Consider the following 25,813-nt stretch of genomic DNA (forward strand, 5'->3'; position numbering starts at 1 on the left):
GGCCCTGAGTTCAAATCCCACCAATGACAAAAAAAAAAAGACACCAGGGTGAGTAATTTCTCCACTTTCTAACCCTTCCCAGCAGAAGAGTCGGCAGCTTTGTATAACCTACTACAAATGTGATGACAGAAAACCACGAAGACAGGACAAAATGACTGCTAAAAACAACCAAAGCATCGATATTGCTCATGTGAATGGATGCAAAAAAGTATTTCCATAAAACAGATAAGGAGTTGGAGTTAGAGCATGCGCTCATTTCATTTTCTTTCAGTCACGACAGACTCGGTCACCACCAAGCGAATTCAGTTGTACAGAGAAGAGTTTAATAGGAGTGAGTACACATCATATGCTGGGAAGACAGTTCCCAGACTTAAAGTTATGGATAAATATAAGCTGTTGACTTAACCCCAGTGACTGACACATGCCCAGGACAGCCCATTATTCTTACAAGTACAGTGGCTTGAGTTCTAGGAAAAGTAATGGCGCTAAGGTGCTGATAGCTTAAAAAAAAAAATCTATTTAGCAACTGAGTCTGAGCTGGTGACTCACACTTATCGGCTCAGCGACTCAGGAGGCTGAGATCTGAGGATCGCAGTTCAAAGCCAGGCCCGAGAAGACGAAAGCTAAGAGAGACGCTCCAGTCAGCAAAAAGCCCCAAGGAGAGGTGTGGTGCAAAGTGGTAAATCTCCCGGCCTTGAGCAAATTAATCGCTCAAGCCCCAGGCCTGAGGCACACACACACACACACACCACACACCACACACACACAATATTCTTGTACTGTTGATATCTCTCTATGAAAGTCAAGCTAACGGGCCATTCATGAGGCTATGGTTTCATTCTCTGAAATAGCCATATCTATATCTATCTTTCTCTTAAGCCTACCCTTTACATATCTGCCCGGACAAAGGAAGTAAAGAGGCCATCTTCCCTGGCCAAGAGGCCTTCTGGTGTGTCATATTCTAAAATATTTCCTCGCTTCATCACGATGACCAGGTCAGCAGTGAGAATGGTGTGGACGCGATGCTGTGGAGGAAAAGAAAAAAATACGTATATCTCTATACACATATATGTATTTATTTCAAATTGCACACTACACACTCCGAACGTGTAAAGCTCGCCCAGCATTCGGGGGGCATTTATCCATCCTGTTCTACGAGGAGATGCAAGGACCAAAAGTCCCCTTCTTCTTCTTATTTGAATGAATCATTTATTTACATATTTAAAAAAAAATATCCACAGCATGCTGGAATTGGATCAGGGCTGTATGAGGGTGTGTGTGTGTGCCCAGGCTGGCTTGGAATGACACTTCCTTAGCCCTCGGCCTCCTGAGTCGCTGGGATTAGAGGCTCGATCGCTGGCGCTCAGTCAGCCACGTTGATATTTAAAAAAACAAAACAAAACAACAAACATCTTTAAGGAACTGGGAAATGGGCCCTGGGGAATGGAGGTGAATCAGGTCCCCAGGATTCATGAACACAATCTTACAGGTTCACATTTTGGCAACCCAGTATACATTTGCATATATTTGTATACAATTGCATCTATTTGCATGCAATCTGCATGCATTTGGGGAGGCAATTCAGTCTGGCATGCCAAGAAGTGTTACATGCCAGGGTGGTTGGCACAGCTTCCAACCCGTTCCTTCCCCCTTCCCCGTAACTCCTTGACAGAAGGAGTTGACTCACCCCCTCTTCCTCTCCCCCGCCCCGCCTCACTCAGGTAACTACCAGAAAATAGGGGTGCTTGGCAGAGTTGATCAGGACCATCCTATTTGTTGGTCATCACCAGAGTGGAAAAGAGTCCATTCTTATGGGTGAGGAGATTTGGGCCTGAGTCGCACTCCACTAAAATACCCTCAGAAAACACTAACACCAGGCCCGCGTCCACAATGGAAGACACGCGATGCTGGAGAGAGAAAAGAAGAGGAAAGGAAACCAACGGAAGGAAGACGGGAATGGGGGTGGGGGGAGGATTAGGAGATCGGAAACAGGAAGAGAAGCATCTCCACATCCAGGAAGAGGAAGTGGCTGAATGTGTCAGAGACAGTATGGAGAATCCAGGACTTCAGAAAGCTTTTTTCTATGTGGGTGGCGCAGCCTGAGACAGAGGAATTATTTGCCCTTGTATAAGAAATGATCTGTCTATTATCTATCCTCTACCCATCCATCCATCTTATCTATCCATCTATCACCATCCATCACGCCATCATCGGTCTTCATATCTATCTTTCCATCCACCATCCAGCCATAAATCGACCCATCACCTACATCCATCCTCCCATCCATCTAGCCATCGGCCTGTGTCATCCCTCCATTTACCATCGACCTAGCCATCTCTTCACTTACCCACCCATCCATCTACCTGTATATCCTCTACATCCATCTTCTCATCCATCTATCCATCTGTTTCATCCATCAGGAAGAACAAAAGACAGACAGACAGAAAAGAAGAAGAAGAAGTAGGAGGAGGAGGAGAAGGAGGAGGAGGGGGAGGAGAAGAAGAAAAGAAGAAGAAGAAGAAGAAGAAGAAGAAGAAGAAGAAGAAGAAGAAGAGGAGGAGGAGGAGGAGGAGGAGGAGGAGGAGGAGGAGGAGGAGGAGGAGGAGGAGGAGGAGGAGAAGAAAAGAAGAAGAAGAAGAAGAAGAAGAAGAAGAAGAAGAAGAAGAAGAGGATGAGGAGGAGGAGGAGGAGGAGGAGGAGGAGGAGGAGGAGAAAAGAAGAAGAAGAAGAAGAAGAAGAAGAAGAAGAAGAAGAAGAAGAAGAAGAAGAAGAGAAGGAGGAGGAGGAGGAGGAAGAAGAAGAAGAGAGAGAGAGAAGGAAGGGAAGGGAGGGAAGGAAAGAAGGGAGGAAGGAAGGAAGGAAGGAAGGTTCTAGAGAAACACAGCCCCCCCCCCCCCGATACTTACAGCAATGGTCACCACTGTGCGGTCGGCAAACGCTGTCATGACCACTTTTTGTAAAATATTCTCCTGGTGAAGAAAGACACAGCCATCGTAAATTCTCCCGAGGCCTATTCTCCACCCCGCCCCCTTTATTGGTTATTCCTGGGCCTCCCTGAGTGGCTGGGGTGCCGGGGTGGGTTGGGGTTGGCCCAGCACCCGGTGGACTCACCGTGGCCATGTCGATAGACGCGGTGGCTTCGTCCATGATGAGGATACTGCTCTTGCGTACGAAGGCCCTGGCCAGGCAGAACAGCTGCCGCTGGCCCACGCTGAAGTTCTCGCCGCCCTCCGTGACCATGGCGTCTGAGGCAGAGGACAAGTCAGCCTGTCACCAGCCAAGCCCCGGGACTCCCGCCCGTCACCCCAGCCACGCTGAGATCTGAGGATCGCAGGTTCGAAGCCAGCCCGGGCAGGAAAGTCCAGGAGACTCTGATCTCCAGGGAACCACCAGAAAACCAGACGTGGAGCTGTGGCTCAAGGGGTAGAGCGCCAGCCTGGAGGGAAAGAAGCTCAGGGACAGCGCCCAGGCCCTGAGTTCAAGTCTCACCACGGACAAAAATATACATAAGTAAACAGCAAGAAAACAAGAAATACCCTAAGGACTTTAGTAGATTGTTTAAAATACACAAGGCAGCGAACAATAGAAGGAGGCGGCTTTTCTTTTTTGTCTGTCCTGGGTCTTGAACTCAGGGCCTGGGCGCTGTCTCCCTGAGCTCCTTTCCCTCCAGGCTGGCGCTCTACCCCTTGAACCACAGCTCCACGTCTGGTTTTCTGGTGGTTCCCTGGAGATCAGAGTCTCCTGGACTTTCCTGCCCGAGCTGGCTTTGAACCACGATCCTCAGATCTCAGCCTCCTGCGTGGCTGGGGTGTCAGGCCTGAGCCATGGGTCCAGCCTGGCTTTTCTTTTTTCTTTGTTGGCTGAAGGCACAGCTGAAGCTCTGGAGTTATTAATCCTAGAAGGGGCCCAGGGCTGTTTTCTGGAAGAAATACCTAAGCCTCCGGGCAGAGATTTAACCATATTCTTCAGCTGGGCGATTTCCAGAGCCTCCCACAGCCTGTCGTCGGTGCATTTGCATTCCGGGTCCAGATTGAAGCTGTTGGGGGAAGGAGGGGGTTCAAAACCACAGCGCAGTGCTCAAGAAATAACCACAGAAATGGAAACGTCTCACGGCGGCCTTGGTTTCCAACGAGCGAACGCTCGAAACTCGCCTTGCAGAAAAGAAGAGAAAAATAAGTTCTGTGCTACGAGCCAGGGGCTGAGATCTGAGGAGCGCAGGTTCAAAGCCAGCCCGGGCAGGAAAGTCCAGGAGACATTCCAGGCCCAGGCGCTGTCCCCGAGCTTCTTTCCCTCCAGGCTGGCGCTCTACCCCTTGAACCACAGCTCCACGTCTGGTTTTCTGGTGGTTCACTGGAGATCAGAGTCTCCTGGACTTTCCTGCCCAGGTTGGATTTGAACCTGTGACCCTCAGATCTCAGTCTCCTGAGGAGCTGGGGTGACAGGCGGGAGCCCTGGCGCCTGGCTTGCTTTGTGTTTTGAACTAACTCACTTGCAATATGAAGATTATACCAATCCACTGCGATGTTAATGAGCGTTTAATAACTGGAAACCATACTCAAGTTACCTGAGAGGTAAGAGATCACTTCCCCTCCCTCCCTCCCTCCTCCCCTCCCTCCCTCCTTCCTTGCTTCCTCCATTCCTTCTCTTTCTCCCTCTTTCCTTCTTCCACCATGAGTGGGGTTGGGGAGCTGAGCTCAGCCCCCCCTGCCGAGTGTGACCCCCCCAGTGTTAGAACCTTCCAGAACTCTCTGCTCCTGGAGGAGGGGGGGCCCAGAGGGAAGGGGGGCTGTGCTGTGGCGAGGCTGGGGTGCTCAGCCTTGGGCCCCGAGTTCCTGGCACACATGGTGGGGGGCTGGCTGGAGCTGGGGTGACCCTGCAGGGCATGGAATGTACCGGATGGAACCGCTGAACAAGATGGGGTCCTGGAGGATGATGGAGAGACGGGAGCGCAGCGTGTGCAGGGGGAGCTTGGAGATGTCGATCCCGTCGATCACAATCTTTCCTGTGAGGAGAGAGAAAAGAGAAGTCACAGGCGTGTCACAGGCGTGTCACACGCTCCCGGGGTGTGCGTGTGTGCGTGTGTGTGCGTGCGTGTGCATGCATGCGGTCTTTGAACTCAGGGCCTGGATGCTGTCACTGAAGTGTTTGGTTTTCTTTAAAAAAAAAAATGCTCTTCAAGGTTGGCGCTCTACCATTTGAACCACGCCTCCACGTCGGTCTTTTGCCGCCTTTCCCTCCTGCAGGGTGGGGGGGGGAACATGGGAAGTTCTGCCTGCACTTCTTCAGGGAGAAGATTCTTAAAAAGATTCAAAAACTCTACTGTCATCTCCAGGGAACCACCAGGAAACCAGACGTGGAGCCGTGGTTCAAGTGGTAGAGCGCCAGCCTGGAGGGAAAAAAGCTCAGGGACAGCGTCCAGACCCTGAGTTCAAGACCCAGGACAGATCTCTCACACCAAAGAATGCAGATTATTTATTTCTTGTCATTTCTCTTCCTTCATAGGGGAATATTCAAATTAAATGTAATAGACAATATCTTCAATCATTTACTCGATGAGTTTAATATGTTATATTATAGCTTATATATGAATTCATATATAATATATTATGTATCATACACAATTAGATATTATCTACAATATAGTGTATATTCAAGACATACGTGTTATATATTCAATTCATAATTATACATATTTATATATGTTATAGGTGTAATAGGTTATATATGTAATATATAGTATATTAAATATTTAAATTGAATTTCCTTTCTCTTGATAGACTATATATGTATTTAAATATACATTTAATACGTATTTAAATCTGAGGAAAGCAAAGGTATCTACCCTCTTCTTCCTTTTTTTTTTTTTTTTTGCCAGTCCTGGGGCTTGAACTCAGGGCCTGAGCACTGTCCTTGGACTTTCTCAAGGCTAGAGCTCTACCACTTGAGCCTCAGCACCACTTCCGGCTTTTTGCTATGTAGTGGTACCAAGGAATCAAACCCGGGTCTTCGTGCATGCTAGGCAGGCACTTTAGCCACTAGGCCAAACTCCCGGCCCTCTTTTTTTTTTTTAATGCCATTTACATTTCCTCCTGTTCTAAGCCGGTGATTTCACTTATTCTGCCAATTTCTAGATGAGAGTTTCGCAGCAGTTTCCCACCAGCTCTGGGCTGGAGTTTGGGGCACAGCTTTTTATTTTCTGTATTCGATCTATTTGATCTTATTTCATTTGCTTTCGTGATCTGTTACCTCGGGACACGCAAGTGTGGAGAAAAACCTCTGCGGAGTCCGGTGAGTTGATGCTATTGTTATTAATTATTGGCGTCTCCTTCTGTCCTGCTGTCTGCTTGGGCAGGGAGGGGGACTGGAATACTGAGCTCGCCACTCACCATCGAAGATGTCCACCATTCTGAAGAAAGCCAGGGATAAAGAGGATTTGCCACTGCCCGTCCGACCACAGATGCCAACCTGAAACAAAGCAAACGGCACTCAAGATGGGCCGGGAGTGTGGCTTAGTGGTAGAGGGCTGGCCTAGCATGCACAAAGACCTGGGTTCGATTCCTCGGTACCACATACATAGAGCAAAAGCCAGAAGTGGTGCTGTGGCTCAAGTGGTAGAGCTCTCGCCTTGAGAAAGTCCTTGGACAGTGCTCAGGCCATGAGTTCAAGTCCAGGACTGGCAAGAAGATCATTTTACTGCCACTCAGGACAAAAACCACACGAGCCCTGGTAATAAAGTCCTGACAGCTCGGACGGATGAGGTGACAGTGGCTCCCCCCGGGAGACGTGGGGAGTTCGGTACCTTTTGCCCGGGTTTGATGTACGCTTTGACGTGTTTAAGAACGGGCTTGAGATTATTCTCATATCTGACACACAGGTCGTGAATCTTGACCTCGCCTTCTTGTGGCCAATGTTCTGGGACTTGGGAAGGATCTAGAAAGAACAGAGGAATTCAGGGATCCGAAGGTGGATGGTAGACAGACAGACAGGGAGACAGACAGACAGATGTATGATGGATGGAAAGATAGATGGATGGATGGATGGATGGATGGATGGATGGATGGATAGACAGATAGATGGATAGATGGACAGATGGACAGATGAATGGATGGATAGACAGATAGATGGATGGATGGACAGATGGGCAGATGGATGGACGAATGGATGGATAGACAGATAGATGGACAGATGGACAGGCAAATGGATGGATAGACGGGTGGATGGATGGATGGATGGATGGATGGATGGATGGATGGATGGAAAGATGGACAGATGGACTGGCGAATGGATGGATAGACAGATAGATGGATGGATGGACAGATGGGCAGATGGATGGATGGATGGATGGATGGAAAGATGGGCAGATGAATGGATGAATGGATGGATAGATAGATGGATGGATGGAGAGATGGGCAGATGGACAGACGAATGGCTGGATAGATGGATGGATGGAAGATAGGTACATGGTAAGTAGATAAAAGAAGTAGGTGGATAAATAGGTGAATGGATAGATAGGTAGACACATACAGCAAGAAAGGTAGATGACAGAGAGATAAAAGACAATAGCTAGAGAAAAGAAATGGATAGACAGATGTATAAAAACAGATGATTTGATAGCTAGCTAGCTAGATTGATTAATTGATGACAGAGATGATGCATTCGCAGACAGATGGATATAGCGAAACACATACTTTTAAATACATATTTTCAGTAATAACTTAATATACCTATAATTTCTCCCCAAATTTAAATACCAAATTAAGGCCTGTGGCAGATGAGCCCCTGTCTCTAATTCACCTTCAGAGTAAAAGCATCTGGATGAAGAAACCCAAGTGTCTTTGTTCAAAGCCAGCCCGGGCAGGAAACTCCCTGAGACTCTGATCTCCAGGGAACCACCAGAAAACCAGACGTGGAGCTGTGGTTCAAGGGGTAGAGCACCAGCCTGGAGGGAAAGCAGCTCAGGAACAGCGCCCAGGCCCTGAGTTCAAGACCCAGGGCCAACCAAAAAATAAAATAATAAACTGCTTGGTCAGGTGACAACTCTTCTGTACAACTACTTAAAGATAATTTCAAAGAAGCATCCACCCCCCCCCAAAAAAAGGAAAAGAAAACAAAAAGGATAAGGAAGACAATCAAACCAAAACCTCAATAACACACACACACACACACACACACACACACACACACACACACACACACACACACACACACGGAACTGTACCCATGGTGCCTTCATAGTTCTCTGACTCCATGGACAGGAAGCTGTTGACTTTCTTCACGGCGCCCATCTGCACCTCCAGGTCGGCCAGGTTCCTCACCACCCAGTTCAGGTAATTGGTAATCTGGCACAAGAAAGCCAGATGGACCCAATAGGCCTGGGAAGACCTATGTCATCCATCATCCATCTCTCTGCCATCCATTGGTCATGTCTGCCACTGCCACCTCCATCCTGTAGCTTCGGTGTGTCTATAATCCATGATCTATCACCCAATCATCTGCCATCCCATCCCTCCCTCCATCATCTGCACATTCAGTCCTGATCCGTCACCTACCCAGGCTCTAGCTTTCCTATGCCTTCTCTATCATCATATGCAATCTATCTACCAATCTACCATGCCTGCATCCCCTTCCTATCCTATCATCTGTGGACGATAGCATCCATCTCCATCCATCCGTCCATCCATCCATCCATCCATCCATCCATCCATCCATCCGTCCATCCATCCGTCCATCCGTCCATCCATCCATCCGTCCATCCGTCCATCCCCTTATCATCTCTCTGTCCATACATCCATCCATCTGCCCATCTATCTATCTAGACATCCGTCTGTCCATTTATCCATCCATCCATCCATCCATCCATCCATCCATCCATCCATTCATCCATCTATCCATCCGTCTGTCTGTCTGCCTGCTTGCTTGCCTATCTGTCCATTTATTCATCCATTTATCCATCCGTCTGTCTACCTACTTATCTATCTATCTACCAATCTATCTACCTATCTGTCCATCTGCCCATCCATCCATCCATCCATCCATTCATCCATCTGTATATCTATCCATTATCCATCCATCCCCCATTCCCCCATCTATTTGTCCATTCATCTGTCTATTTATCTGTCTAGCCATTCATCCATTTATCCATCCATCCATCTATCTATCCATCCATGTGTCTGTCTGTGCATCCATCTATCCATCTATCTGATGTCTGTCTGTCTGTCCATCTATCCGACCATCTGTCCGTCTGTCTGTCTATCCATCCATCTGTCCATCCACCTGTCCATTTATCTATGTATCCATCCATCTAGTCATCTATTCATCCATCTGTCCATCTGTCTGTCCATCCCCCATAGAGATAAGTCCACGTTGTCCTAAAATGTGACATTCTGGGGCTCAATGTAACAGCCCCGGTACAGGCTGGCCCTGGCACCTCACCCCTCTTTCTTCTCGGGTGTCTGGGGGTGGGGGCAGCTGAGGGGAGGATGGAGCAGATTCCAGGGCACCTACCGTGAGGGCATAGAGCAGACCGAGGCCCACCAGGCCGGAGTTGAACGGCCGGCTGATGGAGGCAATGGAGGCGGTAAGGACGATGCAGGCGCCCAGATAATCCTGGAAAAGAGGCGGGGAGGAGAGTGGGGAGAAGCCCCCCCACCAGGGCAGAGAGGCTGGCACGGGGAGAGCCTGCCATGAGGCCTTGGTCACTGCCTGGGATGTAGTGGCCGTGGGGAGGGGGGGACACTGCTGTCCTCAGATTCTGAGACGTCACCTGTGACCCCCGACCCCACAAAAGCCAAGGACGAGACAAGTGGGGTTCAGAGAAGGTAAATGACCTGCCAGGGGCTGTGCTGCCATCCTGTGACAGCCAGATGCAGAAGGAGCACTTCCTTCTCCTCAAAATTTCCATTTGTTATCCAGGCCCAGTGCCTCCCGCCTGTCACCCCAGCTCCTCAGGAGGCTGAGATCTGAGGATCACAGGTTCAAAGCCAGCCCGGGCAGGAAAGTCCAGGAGACTCTGATCTCCAGTGAACCACCAGAAAACCAGACGTGGAGCTGTGGTTCAAGTGGTAGAGCGCCAGCCTTGAGTGGAAGAAGCTCAGGCCCTGAGTTCAACACACACACACACACACACACACACACACACACACACACAATGTGTGTGTAACATAAATATGAAACAAGCAGTAACCTAATTCCACAGTGATTTACATAATCACTATATAGAACTACAATAGAATTAAAAAAGAAAAATGATGGCATTAATACCTTGAAGGGGCAGTAAATACTCCCTTCCACATATATATGCTATATAATATGTCATATATTATGCTATATACTATTATATAATATATATACTATACACTAAATAAAATAAAATAATATCATGCATAATTATATAATTACAATTAAATAAATATATATAATACATATGGTTTTTAAAATGCCAGTCCTGGGTCTTGAACTCAGGGCCTGGGCGCTGTCCCTGAGCTTCTTTCCCTCCAGGCTGGCGCTCTACCCCTTGAACCACAGCTCCACGTCTGGTTTTCTGGTGGTTCATTGGAGATCAGAGTCTCCTGAACTTTCCCGCCCTGGCTGGCTTTGAACCTGGATCCTCAGATCTCAGCCTCCTGAGGAGCTGGGGTGACTCTTGGCCTCATTTGTGTTCATTTTGATGAAGCTGAGATTCTTCTACAGATGTGAAAACTTGCATTTCCACAGATTCATTGGTCGGATTTCTAGGGATCGAATGACATTTTCTTCTCTTACAGTGAAAACTGCAACGGTCTGTGAACCGGATTTATAACTAGAACCACCACCAACAAAAAAGCCTACCTACCTCTGTCTCTCCATTCCGATCACACACACAAACATCTCCCAGTTGTAACCTTATCACACACAGATTGAGTGTGACAGTGTGAACCTACACAAGGGCTCTGGGTCCTTGGTCAATTCCCAAGACAGGTTCTTGGCTCACCCACCCTGAAGGCTACCTTTCATCTTAATTATGTTGACTCAAGCACATTTTTTTTCCTTTCAAAACAAATCATTTTTTTGGGCTTCTCAATGTCAATTTTCTTTTTATCTTTCACCCCAGAGCAAGACAAAAGTCCAGAAGAGACAGATAGCCTTCAGCTAGAATTACACAATTTCGGTAAATGGAGAAGCAGGAAGGCCAAGAGAATGGAATTATTTAGTGCAGAGAGATGAAGAGGAAAAAAAAAAAGTAAATAAATAAATAAATAAAAACCCTGCCCTGGACAGCATTTCAGAGCTTGGGCCATGAGTGACACGTTGCACAAAATCACAGCTGGAATCCCTTGGCTCCCTCGCTGCCAGAAAAACCTGGGGGTCCTGGAAAAATGACTTAAAACCCAGAAAAAGCATTTTATTATTATTATTATTATTACTACTATTATTGTCATCATCAATTGTAATTTTAGAGTCTTCTCTTTTTTTTCTGATGTGTCTTTTCTGATACTGTTTTTCCTCTAGTTCAAAATAAATATGGGAGCCTCTTATCCCAGCCCCTCAGGAGGCTGAGAGCTGAGGATCGCAGGTTCAAAGCCAGCCCGGGCAGGAAAGTCCAGGAGACTCTGATCTCCAGTGAACCACCAGAAAACCAGACGTGGAGCTGTGGTTCAAGGGGTAGAGCGCCAGCCTGGAGGGAAAGAAGCTCAGGGACAGCGCCCAGGCCCTGAGTTCAAGACCCAGGACTGACCAAATAAATGGTTGTCCACAGGACTGTCCGCGTGTGTGTGAGTGTGTGAGTGCGCGTGAGTGTGAGATACGCAAGTGCAGCACTAATCACACACAAAGAACTTCTGTCCCCAGAAGAAAGCCGTATCCACCAGTGCAAGTTTCCTGCGAAGAATCTGTGCTCAGCTCTGTGACCTCAGGCCCTGTCTCTCCTCCAGCCTGTACTCTCCCTCCCCCTCCTCTCCCTTCCCCTCCTCTCCCTCCCCCTCCCCTTTCCTCCCCCTCCTCTCCCCTCCCCTCCTCTCCTTTCTTCTCCGCCTCTCCCCACCCCCTCTCCCCAGCCTTTCTTGGCAAGCTGACCTCTCTGCTATCTGGTGTCCTTGGCTTTGAGAACAGAGCTCAAGGCTGCTGTGGAAATTCTTGCTAAACGCTGGCGTGTGAAACGGAGGTGAAATACAATGACATGTCAGTGCACGTGAAACACACACTCGTCCCGACAGACGTGTCTGCTACCATTCCCCCGTTACAGTTCTGGAATGTTCGTGTGCGTGTGTGTGTGTGTGTGTGTGTGTGTGTGTCCTGGGTCTTGAACTCATGGCCTGGGCTCTGTCCCTGAGCTTCTTTCCCTCAAGGCTGGCGCTCTACCCCTTGAGCCACGGCTCCACGTCTGGTTTTCTGCTGGTTCACTGGAGATCAGAGTCTCCTGGACTTTCCTGCCCAGGCTGGCTTTGAACCTGTGATCCTCAGATCTCAGCCTCCTGCGGAGCTGGGATGGTAGGCGTGAACCACTAGGGCTGGAATGTTTTCTTATTAAGCTATATTTTATTATGAATTCTATTACTACCATAAGATGTGTTTCCTTAGGAGAAACTACATAAATTTTAATATTGTTAATTTTATGTGGGTCCCGGGATTTGAACTCAGGGCTTAGACGCCGTGTCTAAGCATTTTTTTAATTTTATATTATTTTGTTTTTGCACCAGACTAGCATTCTACACTCAAGCCCCAGCTGTAATTCCAAACCGCACATGTTGAACACTTGTATACACAAGCAATGAGTGCTTAACATGAGGGTGGATGGCCTGGAGAGGCGCTAGGACTCATGTTTGGGGTTTGGTGATAAATATTTAGCAAATTTAGCTTGTCTTTACATTACGGAGAAACTCTCTCCTTCCTCCTTCCACCTCTTACAAATATCCAGAAGGATTTTTTTTTTCTTTTTCCACCAATGTTCTTTTAGATTCTGTTAAAATATGGCTAGGCACCGGTGTGTGGTAGCTTTAGCGACTCAGGAGGCTGGGGTCTGAGGCTTGCGATTTGAGGCCAGCTGAAGCAGACATAAAGCAGAGAGTCTCTTATTTCCAATAAACCAGTGCCCCCCCCCACCAAAAAGAAGCCAGAAGTGAATACGTGGCTTAAGGAGTAAAGTTCCAGCCTTGAGTGAAAAAGAATGAAGAGAAAAGAACCAAGTGAGACTTATGAGCCATTTACCAGAGACAGGACTGTGTCTTCTGGTTAATCTTGAAGACTTTTTGAAGACCTTTATCTGTATGTATATATATTCACATAATATATCAATATATAATGATATATTGTGTATATACACACATTTTTAAAATTGTTTTTTGTTTGTTTCAGGGCCTCTTGCTCTCATTTGGCTTTTCCATTCAAGGCTGGCGCTCTACCCCTTGAACCACAGCACCACGTCTGGTTTTCTGGTGGTTCACTGGAGATCAGAGTCTCCTGGACTTTCCTGCCCTGGGCTGGCTTTGAACCTGCGATCCTCAGAGCTCAGCCTCCTGAGGAGCTGGGGTGACAGGCGGGAGAGGCGGATGGAGCTCACGCCAGGTGTTTGGCCTGGTTTGGTTCGTCCTCCCGTCTTCCTGCGTGGTTTTCCATGGTGCGAGGTGGGCAGAGAACTCACTCACCGTTCTGACTTCCAGCCAGCGGTTGGCAGCCGAGAGAAACAAGTAGGCGATGTTGTTGGTATCTGTAAGTTCCAGCATGCGCTGCTTGAACCTTGCCTCGTGCCTGCAGCAAAACAGCCCCCGAGCAGGGGAAGGAAGTAAGGAGAAAGCCCCTCCCGCCTGGCACCCCGGCTCCTCGGGAGGCTGAGAGCTGAGGATCGCAGGTTCAAAGCCAGCCTGGGCAGGAAAGTCCACGAGACTTGGATCTCCAGTGAACCACCAGAAAAACCAGACGTGGAGCTGTGGTTCAAGGGGTAGAGCGCCAGCCTGGAGGGAAAGAAGCTCAGGACCCAGAAAAATAAAATAAAATAAAGGCATATCATAGAATCGAAATCAGAGGGACCTGCAGGCTGACATGCTACTCAGATTGCAGAGAAGGGGCGAGGGGAGAGGGGAGGCGAGAAGTCGAGCTATGTCAGTGGGTTTCTCTAAGTGGTTAGACCTGGAGAAGGACTGAGCCAGGAAACACATTCAGCTAGAAAACCCTCCAATACCCCAGGGTGGGGGGGCCAGGGCTTTCAGCGTGGCGATGGATTCTTTTCCAGGTAGACAGCAAGCTAAGCAGGTGACGTGGCAGAAACAGCAGTGACAAAAATGTCCAAGGCCCCTGGGACTTTTCTAGGCCCCGTGGGGAGATGAGAAGATGATGGTGCAATGAAGGATGGAGTGGATTGTGTGTGAGATGAGGGTCTACTACCCAGTTGAGAACGAGTGCTTCGGCCTGGGGGGGGGCTCCTTCAGAGAGGGGGGGAGGGAGGGAGGGAGGGAGGGAGGGGTTGTGTCCAGGCGCTCAGCATTCCTTCTGCATGTCTGTACTTGGCAGGGAACCTGTTTTCCTAACGGAAACTTGGACCCGCTCTGCTCTGTATCTCCTTGGCCACGGCCCACTTATCTCCTTGAACATTCTGACGCCTTGATTTTTGTCAGGCCAGAAGGAAAGAAGGAAAGAAAGAACGAAAGAAAGAGAAAGAAGAAAGAAAGGAAGGAAGAAAGAAAGAAAGAAAGGAAGAAAGGAAAAAAGAAAGAAAGGAAGGAAGAAAAAAGAAAGGAAAAAAGGAAGAAAGAAAAAAAAGAAAGAAAGAAAGGAAGAAAGGAAGAAAGAAAGAAAAAAGAGAAAGAGAAAGAAAGAAGAAAGAAAGGAAGAAAGGGGGCCGGGAGTTTGGCCTAGTGGTTAAAGTGCTTGCCTAGCATGCACGAAGATCCGGGTTCGATTCCTTGGTACCACATATATAGAAAAAAGCCAGAAGTGGTGCTGAGGCTCAAGTGGTAGAGCTCTAGCCTTGGGAAAGTCCAAGGGCAGTGCTCAGGCCCTGAGATTAAGACTCAGGACTGAGGGAAAATGAAAAGAGCTAATAGAATTCAGGATTTTTTTTTACCACCTGGCTAAATTCCATGGTTAAAATCCTTCCAAACACAGGACTGCATCTTCTGTTTGTTTCACTGCTTCCATCCCCGCCACCATTTCTTTAGCAACATCAGTTACTCACACAAGAACATTTTCTTTTCCACAGGTCTCTATATGCATCAAATGGGCCTAGATCCACAGTCACACTTTTTAACTCTTATTTGTGTGTGTGTGTGTGTGTGTGTGTGTGTGTGTGTCCTGGGTCTTGAACTCAGGGCCTGGACGCTGTCCCTGAGCTCTTCACCTCAAAACTGGCGCTCTACCACTTGAACCACAGCTCCACGTCTGGTTTTCTGGTGGTTTCACTGGAGATCAGAGTCTCCTGGACTTTCCTGCCCGGGCTGGCTTTGAACCTGTGATCCTCAGATCTCAGCCTCTTGAGTCACTAGGTCTCAGCTGTGTGTCCTCACCGGAAGGCCCGGATGGTGGTGAGTCCTTCGGCCGTTTCTGAGAAGTGGCAGAGCAGGGGCAGCTGAGTGCTGTCATCTAACTCCTGCAGGTCCCTGGGATGAGAGGGAATGGGTGGAAAGTCAGGCCTGGGACCAGAGATCCCCCCACCCTCCCGCTCACCCCGGGTCTGCTCAGTTCTCTGACAACCCATGTTGTCCAAGTTTACTCAGCGGAAGTGCTCCATTGCCCTGGACCTAATATAAAATAGCACGCATGTCCTAGGCCGGATTGAATGGCGTGTTTCCACCGTTCCTGCAGAATTTCCTTCAGGTACAACCTAACCTGAGAAAGGTGGTGTGTGTGTCCTGAGTCTTGAACTCAGGGCCTGGGCGCTGTCCCTGAGCTTCTTTCCCTCAGGCTGGCGCTCTACCCCTTGAACCACAGCTCCACGTCTGGTTTTTCTGGTGGTTCACTGAAGATCAGAGTCTCCTGGACTTTCCTGCCTGTGCTGGCTTTGAACCCGTGATCCTCAGATCTCAGCCTCCTGAGGAGCTGGGATGAGAGGTCCACAGCCTGTCTGCTTTCCTCTGTTGTCATCCCTTCCTTTGTTTCACTGTCTTTCATTTTAGTTCCTGTAGTCACTGCGTCCAGGGCGTTTGGCATTTGGGCGTTCTAAACGCCAACACGTTATCTGCCCGTGGCGCAGGCGAGGCGTGTCGGCCAAACCTGTGCTCTAGGACGGCCTTGCCACGTGCTTCAAAAGGAAAAGCCCGTGTGTGGAGGCAACGAGATCTGGATTAGCGAGGAAATGAAAGAAGAGAATTAATCTACTCCACGCACGAGTGCCCTGTCCCACGCCTGTCCTCCCAGCTGCTCACGAGGCTGAGATCTGAGGACCACGGTTCAAAGCCAGCCTGGGTAGGAAAGTCCAGGAGACTCTGATCTCCAGTGAACCACCAGAAAACCAGATGTGGAGCTGTGGTTCAAGGGGTAGAGCGCCAGCCTGGAGGGAAAGCAGCTCAGGGACAGCGCCCAGGCCCTGAGTTCAAGAGGCCTGGGGGTCTACAGGCTGCATGGGTGAATCCCGCCCCGCCCTGCTGGTTCAGGGTCCCCGTCCAGGTTTGGGCCAGCAAGCCGTGGAGACAGAAGCCAGGAGCAGGGACTGACCTGGAGGCGACCCGGAAGTACTTCTGGATGAAGTAGAAGGCCACCCCCAGGGGCAGCAGGGCCACCAGGAAGACGGGGGTGGCGTAGGAGATCATCCCGATGGCTGACAGGCACAGCAGGGTGGAGCGGGTCAGGGACTCCAGGGTGGGTGGGATGTGCTGGAAGAGCCAGACAGACCTGTGTCACCTCCAGAGGACCACAGTGGGCCCCGGGCAAGGTGGCTGCCCGCCCTCCCTCCCTCCCTCCCTCCTTCTTGTCCCAGCATCCGAGACCACAGCTGGTTGTGTGGTTTTCTGGTGGTTCCCTGGGGATCAGAGTCTCCTGGACTTTCCTGCCCAGGCTGGCTTTGAACCTGCGATCCTCAGATCTCAGCCTCCTGAGGAGCTGGGACGACAGGCGGGAGTCACCAAGCCAGAATCCCTTTTTTATATTTACACTCCAGCAATGTGGAGAATGCGTACCTGTTCTGGGTGTGTGTGGGGGGGAAATACGTGTATTTGCCGGGGCAGGAGAGGGGAGAATGGAGGAAATCCTCATGTCTCTTGAAGGCCACAAGAGAACAAGAACTCTGGTGCTAATGCTGGAAGACAGTGGCAAGGGACAGTTTGAGGCGTAGAAAGTCGAGCGCTCACCTGATCGATGATATTCGTGTCGGCTGAAAATCGATTGAGAATAAGTCCCAGGGGGGTGGTGTCGAAGAACCTGAAAATGGGAAGGAGACGGGCTGGATTAGCTCACTGAACACCACACTCAGGCGTCTCAGGGGACAGAAGCCAGAGGCTGTCCTGTCCATTTGTTCAAAGATGGAGGAAATGCTTGAGCTTCATTATTATTATTATTATTATTATTGTTGTTGTTGTTGTTGTTGTTGTTTGTTTATATCTTTTCCAACATTTTGGGGCCTCTCCAAAGGGAGTTCAATTGAATATGCTTATGTATAATACATCTGTGAGTGTGTGTGAGTGTGTGTGTGTGTGTGTGTGTGAGAGAGAGAGAGAGAGAGAGAGAGATGGTATGGGGGCTTTGATCTCAGAACCTCAGGCTCTCATTTAGCTCATCTCCACTTCCAGCTTTGCTGTTGGTTTCTTGGAGATCAGAGTCTCACAGATTTTTCTGCCCGGGCTGGCTTTGAACCTTGATCCTCCTATCTCAGCTTCCTGAGGGGCAGGGGTGACAGGCGGGAGCCATTGAATATTTTCACCGTCTACGATTCTGGAAGTCTTTTTAATTTTATTTGGCCACCTCACTGAAGTTAACAGCACCGGGTGGGGAGCGTCTGGCGTGTGGAAGGGACCCATCTACAGTGCTCCCTTTTCTCTTGTCTTACCTAATAGGCCCGAGAATGATCTTGTTCAGGAGATTGTAATGCAGGTTTTTGGCTGCTGCCAGTCCCATCCACTCCACCGTGAGAGACGTGATAAGGCACAGCACGATGCCAGCCGCACACAGGATGCTGAACCCCACCACGTAGTAGGTCTACAAAGAAAAAGCACAGCGACTCGGCAGCTAAAGAGGCCGGGAGTGTGGCCTAGTGGTAGAGCACTTGCCTAGCATGCATGAAGACCCGGGTTCGATTCCTCGGTAACCACATCCACAGAAAAAGGCAGGAGTGGTGCTGTGGATCAAGGGACAGCGCCCAGGCTCTGAGTTACGCACACACACACACACACACACACACACACACACACACACTCGAGAGGCAGAGAAGATTGCAGATTTCCACTACACTGTGTAGATTATTAGGGAGATGAAGATTACAGGGTTTCGAGACGACCTGGTGTGACATTCTCCTCTCATATCAGGGTAGACGCTCTGTGTGTGTGTGTGTGTGTGTGTGTGTGTGTGTGTGTGTGTGTGTATGTACATGCACACCTGTTCCTATGACTTGAACTCAGGGCCTGGGCGCTGTTCCTGAGCTTCTTTCCCTCCAGGCTGGCGCTCTACCCCTTGAACCACAGCTCCACGTCTGGTTTTCTGGTGGTTCACTGGAGATCAGAGTCTCCTGGACTTTCCTGCCCTGGGCTGACTTTGAACCTGGATCCTCAGACCTCAGCCTCCTGACGCCATAGGCGTGCCAGGAGAATGGGCTGTGCTGGCCATGCTCTGTGAGTTGCTGTCACCCCATTTTCTCAGCTCCCCGCAGCCCGGGGACCCCAGTACCTGGTCAGCTTTTCTGGTGTTGCTGATACTGTACTTGGAAGTCCACGTGGCCAGCCAGTAATCGATGGCCACGATCACAGAGTGCTTCAGAAGCTTCGAGAAGATCATGAGGAAGAGGAGGAAGAAGCCTCCAGAAGTGAGGTACCACCAGCACGTCTTCCACGGCATCTTCGTCCTGCATCGCATCACGGTGGACATGTCGTCGTCCTCGTCCTCTTCCTCTTCTTCCTCTACAGACACCGAGAGGGGATGAGGGCTCACCAGAGATCGGGGGGGGGGGGGGGGGGGGGAAACGATCTCAGTGGAAAGCCAGGGCTAAGTTAGCGCTGAGTGTTCTCCTTAAAAGAACAAGCTCCCGCCTGTCAATCCCAGGTTCAAAGCCAGCCCCGGGCAGGAAAGTCCAGGAGACTCTGATCTCCAATGAAACCACCAGCAAACCAGACGTGGAGCCGTGGTTCAAGGGGTAGAGCGCCAACCTTGAGCTGCAGAGCTCAGGGACAGCACCCAGGCAGACAGACAGACAGACAGAGACAGAGAGACTGAGATTGCCTTACCTTCATCCTCATCCTCCATCTGAACTTTGCCCTCTCTTGAATACATGGCTCTTCGCAGAGTTTTCCTCTCCAGGGTGGCCTGGTCAGTTTCCATGTCCTGCAGGGAAGTTATAATTTCTTTCAAGCAATGCCCACAGAGAAGAATGACCTGACCTTTCCCACCAACGACTGGAACAGTCTTTGTCTTTTCCTTTCTTCTCTTTTTGCCAATCCTGGAGCTTGAACTCAGGGCCTGGCCACTGTCCCCAAGTGAGCCTGTGACAGGGTCAATGTTTAAAATTGGGTTGACAAGTAAGTAAACATTCACTTCGTTTATCCAATAAATATTTACTGAGCCAGGTCAGGAGAGGGGAGTGGGGGGGGGGGTTCGGGGAAGCATGGAGTCCTGGTAGTTTATTTTGGCCTACTAGATTTCTAAAGAGCCCGGTTGCTGGTCTGGTAGCTTGCACCCGTAATCTTGACAACCCCGAAGGCTCAGATCTCAGCAATCCGAGAAGACAAACCCCAGAGATGCGGATCTCCCCCCAGAGCCCAAAACTGGAGGTGTGGTTCAAGAGGTAGAACGCCAACCGATCAAGAAGCAAGTGGGGCCACGAGTTCGAATCCCACCACAGGCTGCCATAGTCCCCGCGCTGACCTTTTCTAACTCTTGATCCTGGCGATTCATGAGCGTCTTCCAGTGCTCGTACAGCTCCACGTCTTTGGTCTGGATGTCTTTCAGCGTGCCTTCCCTCAGCACGCTTCCATCTTTCATGGCTATAATCTGCAGGGAAGGAAGGTCACCGGGAAGGTCACAGGTCCCCAGTGGGCAACTGAACCCGCTGCAGTTCAGACGACACAGCCCCCCGCCCCACCCCGCTCACCCAATCGGCGTGCGTCAGGTACTGCAGCTTGTGTGTCACCAGAACCAGCGTCCGTTTGTCACCCTGGAGGAACTTCAAGATTCCTTCCTGCATCAGGTGGTCGCTCAGGTGAATGTCCAAAGCTGAGAACGGGTCGTCCTGCAGCCAGGGGAAAGCCACGCCATCAGTGTTCTCGCCTGTCTACTGTCCCAGTCTTCCAGGGGTGTGGATGAAAAGGACAGAGCCCGGCTGGGCGTGTGGCCTAGTGGTGGAGCGCTTGCCTAGCATGCACAAAGACCCGGGTTCGATTCCTCAGAGCCACATATATAGAAAAAAGCCAGAAGTGGTGCTGTGGCTCCAGTGGTAGAGCTCTAGACTTGAGAAAGTCCAAGGACAGTGCTCAGGGCCTGAGTTCAAGACCCAGGACTTGCAAAAAATAAAAAAAGGACAAAGTCTGGTGACACATTCGTGTCATCCTAGCCTGCTCAAAAGAAATCACAGAGAGACACAAACGAAGCCATCTTACCAAGAAGACAATGTTGGTGTTCTGGTAAAGGGCTCTGGCCACGCAGATTCTCTGTCTCTGGCCACCACTGAGGTTGATACCCTGCGAGAGAGAAGCACAGAGCTACTGGGAACAAGAAAATCACCTTTCCAATACAAATAGCTCCGGAAGACATTTCACTACACTGTGGCAACACTCGGAAGAAAACCCATTCTCCAGCAGTTTTCATCAGTCACCTTAAATTCTAGGCAGGCCCCCGTGTCTCAGGCCTCTCATCCCAGCTATTTAAGAGGCCGAGACTGAGGATCGAGGTTCAAAGCTAGCCAAGGGAGGAAAATCCGTGCGACTCTGATCTCCCATGAACCACCAGAAAACCAGACGTGGAGCTGTGGTTCAAGTGGTAGAGCGCCAGTCTTGAAGGAAAGAAGCTCAGAGACAGCACCCAGGCCCTGAGTTCAAGACCCAGGACCAGGAAAATAAACAAATAAATGATAAAAAAATAAATCTTTTCCAATAAATTATTTATATTTATTTATAATAAGTGACTTTAAACTATTTATTATTTATTTATTTGCCAGACCTGAACATTTTCTTTCCAGTTGGTGAGAATCATATGACATCAATATAAAACATATTGAAATGAACAGGGGGTAAAAAAAACCTCAACAAACCAGTAAAAGTCCATTTGATCTCAGCTAGGTATTTCTTATCTCTAGTATCTGTCTTTTTCCGGAGAATTTCCTTTGTGGTATGCAGTAGTCACTCAACAATGACTCCCTAGATAATTTGGTTTTTTTTTTTCCCCTGTGCATTTGCTTAATGAAAATGTAAAATTCTCTATGGCTCACCCTCTCTCCGATTTCAGTTTGGTCACCAAACGGTAATAAATCGATGTCAGGTTGAAGAGAACACGCATCCGTGACCGCTTTGTACCTTTGGGAGAAAGAAAAAAAAATTTAAATAATCATTGTCAGGTATTTGAGGGATGCTTTTTTCTTTTTAGTTTGGTCTTGTTTTTATTTTCAACCAGTCCTGGGTCTTGAACTCAAGGCCTGGGCGCTGTCCCTGAGCTTCTTTCCCTCCAGGCTGGCGCTCTACCCCTTGAACCACAGCTCCACGTCTGGTTTTCTGGTGGTTCACTGGAGATCAGAGTCTCCTGAACTTTCCTGCCCAGGCTGGCTTTGAACCTGTGACCCTCAGATCTCCAGGGCCTGGTTCTCTGGTTTGTATTTTTATTGTCAGTTGTCAACCCTGAGGAAGCAGCTACAAGACAGGCCTAATGCTACCCAATCACACCTGCCAAGCTGGATTCAGAATCTCTCTCTCTCTCTCTCTCTCTCTCTCTCTCTCTCTCTCTCTCTCTCTCTCTCTCTCTCTCTCTCTCTCTCTCTGCCTCTATGTATCTTTCTTCCTCCCTCTGTGTGTCTCTAAGTCTTCTCTCTCTCTTTCTCCCTCTCCCCTGACACATTCACATGTGTACACTGTCACCCCAGCTCCTCAGGAAGCTGAGATCTGAGGATCACAGGTTCAAAGCCAGCCAGGGCAGGAAAGTCCAGGAGACTCTGATCTCCAGTGAACCACCAGAAAACCAGACGTGGAGCTGTGGCTCAAGGGGTAGAGCGCCAGCCTGGAGGAAAAGGAGCTCAGGGACAGCGCCCAGGCCCTGAGTTCAAACACTAAGACTGACACCAAAAAAGAAGAGGGAGGAGAAGGAGGAGGAGGAGGAAGAAGAAGAAGAAGCAGAAGAAGAGGAGGAGGAGGAGGAGGAGGAAAAAGAAGAGGAGGAAGAGGAGGAAAAGGAGAAGGAGGAAGAGGAGGAGGGTTTTATTTTTTATATTTGGGTTCTTTTGTTGAATCGTGGTTCCGTTCTATATTTTACACATGAAAATTTACCTCTGTCTGTTGAAAGGACTGCCAAAGGTGATATTTTCTTCCACCGTGGCATTTAATAACCAAGGTTTCTGAGCAGCATACGCCACAGAATACCTGTTCCTGCTGGGAAGGGAAAAGGTAAAAAGGAAACACTGGAGTTGTGCAAAGGCCCTGTGATCAGTGTGTGTTTTAATACAACGACTAAAGAAACACAAAGGTTGGTGAGAAAAAAAATCTCAGACACCAAAGTGGGAAAATGTCTAAAAGAGAAATCTTTTAAGAACGGTCAGCTGGTTCAGAAACCCAAACTGCCTAAATGGAAGAGGTGGGTGAATGAAACCAAAATGCCACAGGAAAGTTGGATTTTGTTATTCCCAGGTATAAACCACTCATTGAAACGTTCTTCCCTAAAATGAGAGAAAAAAAACACCTTTAAATAAAGGCCTATTAAGAATTCCTTCTCCAGTGAACCACCAAAAAGCTGGAGGTGGCCCTGTGGCTCAAGTGGTAAAGCACCAGCCTTGAGTAAAAAAGTTCAGGGACAATGCCTAGGCCCTGAGTTCAAGATGACACAAAACCAAAAAACAAACAACCAACGAAACCCACCGGAATAAGTTGTCCATAATGCAGACGAGTCTTTTAAAAAGCACACATGAATTGCTGCCATAATTATAGCTTGTGTCCGTGGCTTCGGTAACGTATTTAAAATCATAAATATATAAAATATACATAGAGAACATAATAATAAAAATATTTCAAAGTGAAGAATAAGAAACTGGAGCCAATAGCTCATAAATAAAATTCCAGCTACTCAGGAGGGTAAGATCCAGAAGACAGGATTCGAGGCCAATCAAGACAGAAAAGGTCAAAGGACTCTATCTCCAGTTAACCAGCACAAAGCTGGACTGGAGGCATTGCTCAAGAAGTAGAGTACCAGTTGTGAGCAAGAGAATGGTGTAAGATTATAAGGCCCTAAACTGGCACACACGCAACAAAAGGAAATAATAAAAAAAAAATTTTTAAAGCAAAGTCTCTTGGGAAGTGTACGTCCAGATTAAAATTATACATTTAAGCTGCATATTTGAAATCATGGTGAAATAATTTAAATTTCCAAAAAATAATCAGAATGACGTCTTCCCCACCCCTCTGATCCTTTTATTTATTTATTTTTAAAATTTCATTTTCAGCTTGCAGATCTTCCCAGACGCTCTCTATAGAAGAGTTTAATTTGGATCCCTTAGGGACATACAGTGGGAGGTAAAGATGAGGGGCCTGAGGTTTGGGGGGGGAGAGGGAAGAGGTCCGGTCAAGGTAAAAATCAGAATTCCACAGTCCGTTAGTGATGTGGGGTTATCGTCAATGGAGAAAGAGGTTAAAGAGACGTTAAGAATGGTCAGAATCATCTGGAAACATTCTCTCCTTTACAAGGTGATTTCGAAGACGAGAGAATGCCCAGCACTAGGACAATAGGTGAGCCTCTGTACACAACCGAGCAACGACTCTCAAACTTTGATTTGTCTGCCCTCGCCGCCCTTAGGGTTTTCAAGAGTTTTTCCTGTTGGTTTTTTTTTTGTTGGTTTGTTTTTGTCGGCTGTGGGTCTTGAACACTGGGCCTGGGCTCTGTCCCTGAGCTTGTTTAGCTCAAGGCTACTGCCCTACCCAAGAGTTGTTGTTTTTTTTAATGCTTTTTTTTTTTTTAAACTCCTGGGACTTGAACCCAGGGCTTCACATTAGACTAAACGTGTGTTTTATATACGCATTCCTCCCCGCCCCGTTACATTTCCAGCAACTCTGTTCTTGCCCAGAATCAAGAGAGTCGTTAATATTTCTGTTATTTTATGAACTCTCAAAACTCTTTTATGAAAGACGCCTGGAATGTCAACCTAAAGGTGAGAGAAAAGAAGAGGAGGAGGAACAGGAGGAGGTGGAGGAGGAAGATGAAGAAGCAGCAGCAGAAAAGGAAGGAAGGAAGGAAGGAAGGAAGGAAGGAAGGAAGGAAGGAAGGAAGGAAGGAAGGAAGACGAAGAAGCAGAAGAAGCAGAAGCAGAAGCAGAAGCAGAAGCAGAAGCAGAAGAAGAAGAAGAAGAAGAAGAAGAAGAAGAAGAAGAAGAGGAGGAGGAAGAGGAGGAGGAGGAGGAGGAGGAGGAGGAGGAGGAGGAGGAGGAGGAGGAGGAGGAGAAACAACTTTGACCCAATGAGCCATTTCATTTGTGTAATGAATCCTATGGGCAGGCTACAAAGGTTGAAAAACTCATTGCTAAGTTGCAAGTAGGCCAGCGTGGTTTTAATAAGCAACTATAAGCCAGGTGTGGTGGCTCCCGCCTGTCCTCCCAGCTCCTCAGGAGGCTGAGATCTGAGGATCCCAGGTTCAAAGCCAGCCTGGGCAGGAAAGTCCAGGAGACTCTGATCTCCAATGAACCTCTAGAAAATGGGAAGTGGAGCTTAGCTCAAGGGTAGGGTGGTAGCCTTGAGCTGAGGAGCTCAGGGACAGCGTCCAGGCCTTGAGTTCAAGCCCCACGACTCACACACACACCAAAAAAAAAAAAATATATATATATATATATATATAAATGAGAATGTGCAAGATCGGGGGGGGAGTAAGAGATTAAAGATGGAAAAAGGGAGTTATTGTTATTAAACTGGGGTAAAGATTAAAATAAATACGAATACCTTCTGGTTCCTTCAAAAGAAGACTCAGATTCATTTACACTGCAAGTATGGAAACAACGTTCATTAATGGGGAAGCAGAAATGTGGGATGATTCGAGGCAAGAGAGGAACAATACACACGGAAAACAAGAAAGCACCACGTGGCTTCCCAAAGACACACAAGCCCCCCGAGTCCTTGGCTCTTGTGTCTTCTCAAGGATGGGACAAAAATCAGGCTTCTAGAATGATCTGTGTGGCAAAGAAAACGTGGCCTGCTTTGTCCTTCATGGCCGTCTAGTGTCAGAGGCATTCTGTGGTGCCTCTGTCTCCTTGGCTTCACAATTGGCAAGTCATTGAATCCCCGTTCGCTAAGGGATTTAATTCTCAGGCCTAAGTGGAAGAAAATATTTTGGGGGGGTTGTAATCCACCCCCAAGCTCGGGAGAAAGACAGACATGGAGAATAAATTAAGCTGGTAGCTTGATAAAAAAATAATATAATAATAATAATAAATGAAATAAATCAGAGTGCTGTGAAATAGTCTGGTATACCTAGAAAGTAGAGCTTCATAATTCCATTTGGCCATGTACGATGCATGGATTCCTTGCTTGGT

The 25,813-nt window shown here is 48.4% G+C and overlaps 1 protein-coding gene across 1 annotated transcript in view; it reads right to left on the reverse strand.

The window, feature by feature from the left end:
- The window catches only part of Abcc9 (ATP binding cassette subfamily C member 9), a 57,530-nt gene continuing 31,717 nt past the window's right edge, over positions 1–25,813 (reverse strand). Inside the window, exons 18-39 of the mRNA XM_090324480.1 lie at positions 25,224–25,262; positions 22,575–22,676; positions 21,530–21,614; positions 20,703–20,783; positions 20,198–20,335; positions 19,972–20,097; positions 19,335–19,431; positions 18,781–19,010; positions 17,948–18,096; positions 17,253–17,322; positions 16,621–16,778; positions 15,474–15,566; positions 13,620–13,722; positions 9,505–9,606; positions 8,219–8,339; positions 6,800–6,930; positions 6,387–6,465; positions 4,894–5,002; positions 3,933–4,036; positions 3,112–3,245; positions 2,907–2,969; positions 1–1,025 (exon numbers count right to left, since the gene is read on the reverse strand). Coding sequence (XP_090180606.1) covers positions 888–1,025; positions 2,907–2,969; positions 3,112–3,245; positions 3,933–4,036; positions 4,894–5,002; positions 6,387–6,465; positions 6,800–6,930; positions 8,219–8,339; positions 9,505–9,606; positions 13,620–13,722; positions 15,474–15,566; positions 16,621–16,778; positions 17,253–17,322; positions 17,948–18,096; positions 18,781–19,010; positions 19,335–19,431; positions 19,972–20,097; positions 20,198–20,335; positions 20,703–20,783; positions 21,530–21,614; positions 22,575–22,676; positions 25,224–25,262 — 2,452 coding nt within the window. The 3' untranslated portion in view covers positions 1–887. The remainder of the gene's footprint in view (positions 1,026–2,906; positions 2,970–3,111; positions 3,246–3,932; positions 4,037–4,893; positions 5,003–6,386; positions 6,466–6,799; positions 6,931–8,218; positions 8,340–9,504; positions 9,607–13,619; positions 13,723–15,473; positions 15,567–16,620; positions 16,779–17,252; positions 17,323–17,947; positions 18,097–18,780; positions 19,011–19,334; positions 19,432–19,971; positions 20,098–20,197; positions 20,336–20,702; positions 20,784–21,529; positions 21,615–22,574; positions 22,677–25,223; positions 25,263–25,813) is intronic.

Source organism: Megascapheus bottae, chromosome 35 (assembly GCF_031878675.1).
Source record: "Megascapheus bottae isolate mThoBot1 chromosome 35, mThoBot2.hap1, whole genome shotgun sequence".
Lineage (NCBI taxonomy): Eukaryota > Metazoa > Chordata > Mammalia > Rodentia > Geomyidae > Megascapheus > Megascapheus bottae.